The 6,042-nt window shown below is 51.7% G+C and overlaps 1 protein-coding gene across 1 annotated transcript in view; it reads right to left on the reverse strand.

The window, feature by feature from the left end:
• Positions 1–6,042, reverse strand: part of LOC140359129 (titin-like) — a 342,168-nt gene that overhangs the window by 223,040 nt on the left and 113,086 nt on the right. The window contains exons 57-59 of the mRNA XM_072443997.1: positions 4,277–4,573; positions 3,076–3,262; positions 2,852–2,967 (exon numbers count right to left, since the gene is read on the reverse strand). Coding sequence (XP_072300098.1) covers positions 2,852–2,967; positions 3,076–3,262; positions 4,277–4,573 — 600 coding nt within the window. The remainder of the gene's footprint in view (positions 1–2,851; positions 2,968–3,075; positions 3,263–4,276; positions 4,574–6,042) is intronic.

A 6,042-nucleotide genomic window follows, 5' to 3' on the forward strand; every position in this document is an offset into this window, starting at 1 on the left:
AACCAGGACTAAACCAGGCCTAAACCAGGTCTAAACCAGGTCTAAACCAGGACTAAACCAGGTCTAAACCAGGACTAAACCAGGACTAAACCAGGACTAAACCAGGTCTAAACCAGGTCTAAACCAGGACTAAACCAGGTCTAAACCAGGACTAAACCAGGACTAAACCAGGTCCAAACCAGGTCTACACCAGGACTAAACCAGGTCTAAACCAGGACTAAACCAGGTCTAAACCAGGACTAAACCAGGTCTAAACCAGGACTAAACCAGGACTAAACCAGGTCTAAACCAGGTCTAAACCAGGTCTAAACCAGGACTAAATCAGGCCTAAACCAGGTCTAAACCAGGTCTAAACCAGGTCTAAACCAGGACTAAACCAGGCCTAAACCAGGTCTAAACCAGGACTAAACCAGGTCTAAACCAGGTCTAAACCAGGTCTAAACCAGGACTAAACCAGGTCTAAACCAGGACTAAACCAGGTCTAAACCAGGATTAAACCAGGACTAAACCAGGACTAAACCAGGTGTAAACCAGGTCTAAACCAGGACTAAACAAGGTCTAAACCAGGTCTAAACCAGGTCTAAACCAGGACTAAACCAGGCCTAAACCAGGTCTAAACCAGGTCTAAACCAGGACTAAACCAGGCCTAAACCAGGTCTAAACCAGGACTAAACCAGGTCTAAACCAGGTCTAAACCAGGTCTAAACCAGGACTAAACCAGGTCTAAACCAGGACTAAACCAGGTCTAAACCAGGATTAAACCAGGTCTAAACCAGGACTAAACCAGGTCTGAATCAGGTCTAAACCAGGACTAAACCAGGCCTAAACCAGGTCTAAACCAGGTCTAAACCAGGACTAAACCAGGTCTAAACCAGGACTAAACCAGGACTAAACCAGGACTAAACCAGGTCTAAACCAGGTCTAAACCAGGACTAAACCAGGTCTAAACCAGGACTAAACCAGGACTAAACCAGGTCCAAACCAGGTCTACACCAGGACTAAACCAGGTCTAAACCAGGACTAAACCAGGTCTAAACCAGGACTAAACCAGGTCTAAACCAGGACTAAACCAGGTCTAAACCAGGACTAAACCAGGACTAAACCAGGTCTAAACCAGGTCTAAACCAGGTCTAAACCAGGACTAAATCAGGCCTAAACCAGGTCTAAACCAGGTCTAAACCAGGTCTAAACCAGGACTAAACCAGGCCTAAACCAGGTCTAAACCAGGACTAAACCAGGTCTAAACCAGGTCTAAACCAGGACTAAACCAGGTCTAAACCAGGACTAAACCAGGTCTAAACCAGGATTAAACCAGGTCTAAACCAGGACTAAACCAGGTCTGAATCAGGTCTAAACCAGGACTAAACCAGGCCTAAACCAGGTCTAAACCAGGACTAAACCAGGCCTAAACCAGGTCTAAACCAGGTCTAAACCAGAACTAAACCAGGTCTAAACCAGGATTAGACCAGGTCTAAACCAGGTCTAAACCAGGTCTACACAAGGACTAAACCAGGACTAAACCAGGTCTAAAGCAGGACTAAACCAGGTCTAAACCAGGTCTAAAGCAGGACTAAACCAGGACTAAACCAGGTCTAAACCAGGTCTAAAGCAGGACTAAACCAGGTGTAAACCAGGTCTAAACCAGGACTAAACCAGGACTAAACCAGGACTAAACCAGGACTAAACCAGGTGTAAACCAGGACTAAACCAGGACTAAACCAGGTCTAAACCAGGACTAAACCAGGACTAAACCAGGTGTAAACCAGGTCTAAACCAGGACTAAACCAGGTCTAAACCAGGACTAAACCAGGACTAAACCAGGTGTAAACCAGGTCTAAACCAGGTCTAAACCAGGTCTAAACCAGGACTAAACCAGGTCTAAACCAGGACTAAACCAGGACTAAACCAGGTCCAAACCAGGTCTACACCAGGTCTAAACCAGGACTAAACCAGGCCTAAACCAGGTCTAAACCAGGACTAAACCAGGTCTAAACCAGGTCTAAACCAGGTCTAAACCAGGACTAAACCAGGTCTAAACCAGGACTAAACCAGGTCTAAACCAGGATTAAACCAGGTCTAAACCAGGACTAAACCAGGTCTAAACCAGGACTAAACCAGGCCTAAACCAGGTCTAAACCAGGTCTAAACCAGGACTAAACCAGGTCTAAACCAGGATTAAACCAGGTCTAAACCAGGTCTAAACCAGGTCTAAACCAGGTCTACACAAGGACTAATCCAGGACTAAACCAGGTCTAAACCAGGTCTACACCAGGTCTAAACCAGGTCTACACCAGGTCTAAACCAGGTCTACACCAGGACTAAACCAGGTCTAAACCAGGTCTAAACCAGGTCTAAACCAGGTCTACACCAGGTCTAAACCAGGTCTAAACCAGGTCTACACCAGGTCTAAACCAGGTCTAAACCAGGTCTAAACCAGGTCTAAACCAGGACTAAACCAGGTCCAAATCAGGTCTACACCAGGTCTAAACCAGGACTAAACCAGGTCTAAACCAGGTCTACACCAGGTCTAAACCAGGTCTAAACCAGGTCCAAATCAGGTCTACACCAGGTCTAAACCAGGACTAAACCAGGTCTAAGCCAGGTCTAAACCAGGTCTAAACCAGGTCTAAACCAGGTCTAAACCAGGCCTAAACCAGGTCTAAACCAGGTCTAAACCAGGACTAAACCAGGTCTAAACCAGGACTAAACCAGGACTAAACCAGGTCTAAACCAGGACTAAACCGGGTCTAAACCAGGACTAAACCAGGTCTAAACCAGGATTAAACCAGGTCTAAACCAGGACTAAACCAGGTCTAAACCAGGCCTAAACCAGGTCTACACCAGGACTCACCGATGGGGTCCTTGATGAGGACGGGGTCGGTCTCTGTGCTGGGATTTCCAGGTCCAGCCAAGTTCTCGGCAAGAACTCTGAAACGGAACTTCTTCTTGGTGGGCAAACCTTTAACCCTGTGGTTCAGAGGCAAGAGAGTTAGATACTACCCCGGGACTACACCGGGTCTGACCCCGGGTCTGACCCCGGTCAATCCCCGGTCTATCCCGGGACTCTTCACAGACCTGAAGGTCGTGTCCTTGATGGGCAGCTTGTTGCAGCGGAGCCACTTGTCACTGTCCGGGTCAAACTTCTCGACCCAGTACCCGGTGATGGGACTGCCGCCGTCCTCGTCCGGTTCAAACCAGGTCAGGGTCACTGCGTCACGAGCCACGTCTGAGGGCGTCACCCTGGAGGGGGGCCCCGGGGGGTCTGAGGAGAGAGGGAGCAGGGACTGTACCAGGACTGAAACAGGACTAAACATCCAGCCTTAGCATCATAGTTTGAGCTCTACTGTGAGTGACCGAACTGGACCAGACCGGACCAGACCGGACCGGACCGAACCAGACCGAACCAGACCGGACCGAACCAGACCGAACCAGACCGGACCGAACCAGACCGGACCGAACCAGACCGGACCAGACCCGACCGGACCGAACCAGACCGGACTGAACTGGACCAGACCGGACCAGACCCGACCGGACCGAACCGGACCGGACCGGACCGGACCGGACCGAACCAGACCGGACCAGACTGGACCAGACCGGACCGAACCGGACCAGACTGGACCAGACCGGACCGGACCAGACTGGACCAGACCGGACCGGACCAGACCGGACCAGACTGGACCAGACCGGAGCGGACCGAACTGGACCAGACCGGACCGAACTGGACCAGACCGGACCGAACTGGACCAGACCAGACCAGACCGAACCGAACCAGACTGGACCAGACCGGACCAGACTGGACCAGACCGGACCAGACTGGACCAGACCGGACCAGACTGGACCGAACCAGACCGGACCGAACTGGACCGGACCGGACCAGACCGGACCGGACCAGACCGGACCGAACCGGACCAGACCGAACCAGACCGGACCGAACCGAACTGGACCAGACCAGACCGGAGCAGACCGGACCGGACCAGACTGGACCGGACCGGACCAGACTGGACCAGACCGGACCGGACCAGACCAGACCGGACCGAACCAGACCGGACCGGACCAGACCGGACCGAACCAGACCGGACCGGACCGGACCAGACCGGACCGAACCAGACCGGACCAGACTGGACCAGACCGGACCAGACCGGACCGGACCGAACCAGACCGAACCAGACCGGACCGGACCGGACCGAACCAGACCGGACCAGACCGGACCAGACCAGACCGGACCGCACCAGACCAAGGAGTACTATCTAAAAGACATAAGGGACTGAGCTCTTACCGAAGGAGTACTTGGCGATGATGGGCGTGTGCTCGGCGGGCGCTCCGATGCCGTACTGGTTCTCAGCGCTGATGCGGAACACGTACTCTTTGAGCGCGATGAGCTTGCCGGCGGTGAAGGTGGTGTGTTTGACCGTGGCTGACAGTTTAAGCCACTCCTCTTTGTCCAGTTCACGACTCTCCACGATGTAGTTTGTGATGACGGAGCCGCCGTCGTCTCTGGGAGGATTCCACGCCAGGACGCACGACTCACTGGTGACCTCCGAGATGTCGAAGGCCGCGGGAGGACCCGGTTTGTCTGAGGAGAGACCTTAGGGTCAAGGACTGACCCGGAACTAAACCTGGACTGACCCGGAACTAAACCTGGACTCACACGGAACTAAACCTGGACTAACACGGAACTAAACCTGGACTCACCCGGAACTAAACCTGGACTGACCCGGAACTAAACCTGGACTAACACGGAACTAAACCTGGACTCACACGGAACTAAACCTGGACTAACACGGAACTAAACCTGGACTCACCCGGAACTAAACCTGGACTGACCCGGAACTAAACCTGGACTAACACGGAACTAAACCTGGACTCACACGGAACTAAACCTGGACTAACACGGAACTAAACCTGGACTGACCCGGAACTAAACCTGGACTAACACGGAACTAAACCTGGACTAACACGGAACTAAACCTGGACTGACCCGGAACTAAACCTGGACTAACACGGAACTAAACCTGGACTAACACGGAACTAAACCTGGACTGACCCGGAACTAAACCTGGACTAACACGGAACTAAACCTGGACTCACCCGGAACTAAACCTAGACTAACACGGAACTAAACCTGGACTCACACGGAACTAAACCTGGACTAACACGGAACTAAACCTGGACTGACCCGGAACTAAACCTGGACTAACACGGAACTAAACCTGGACTAACACGGAACTAAACCTGGACTGACCCGGAACTAAACCTGGACTAACACGGAACTAAACCTGGACTAACACGGAACTAAACCTGGACTAACACGGAACTAAACCTGGACTGACCCGGAACTAAACCTGGACTCACACGGAACTAAACCTGGACTAACACGGAACTAAACCTGGACTAACACGGAACTAAACCTGGACTAACACGGAACTAAACCTGGACTGACCCGGAACTAAACCTGGACTCACACGGAACTAAACCTGGACTAACACGGAACTAAACCTGGACTGACCCGGAACTAAACCTGGACTAACACGGAACTAAACCTGGACTAACACGGAACTAAACCTGGACTAACACGGAACTAAACCTGGACTGACCCGGAACTAAACCTGGACTCACACGGAACTAAACCTGGACTAACACGGAACTAAACCTGGACTGACCCGGAACTAAACCTGGACTAACACGGAACTAAACCTGGACTAACACGGAACTAAACCTGGACTAACACGGAACTAAACCTGGACTGACCCGGAACTAAACCTGGACTAACACGGAACTAAACCTGGACTAACACGGAACTAAACCTGGACTAACACGGAACTAAACCTGGACTGACCCGGAACTAAACCTGGACTGACCCGGAACTAAACCTGGACTGACCCGGAACTAAACCTGGACTAACACGGAACTAAACCTGGACTAACACGGAACTAAACCTGGACTCACCCGGAACTAAACCTGGACTAACACGGAACTAAACCTGGACTGACCCGGAACTAAACCTGGACTCAACCGGAACTAAACCTGGACTAACACGGAACT

The sequence above is a fragment of the Eucyclogobius newberryi genome, unplaced genomic scaffold (assembly GCF_026437365.1).
Source record: "Eucyclogobius newberryi isolate DKJ021-1_F unplaced genomic scaffold, fEucNew1.0.hap1 SCAF_14, whole genome shotgun sequence".
NCBI classification, from domain to species: domain Eukaryota; kingdom Metazoa; phylum Chordata; class Actinopteri; order Gobiiformes; family Gobiidae; genus Eucyclogobius; species Eucyclogobius newberryi.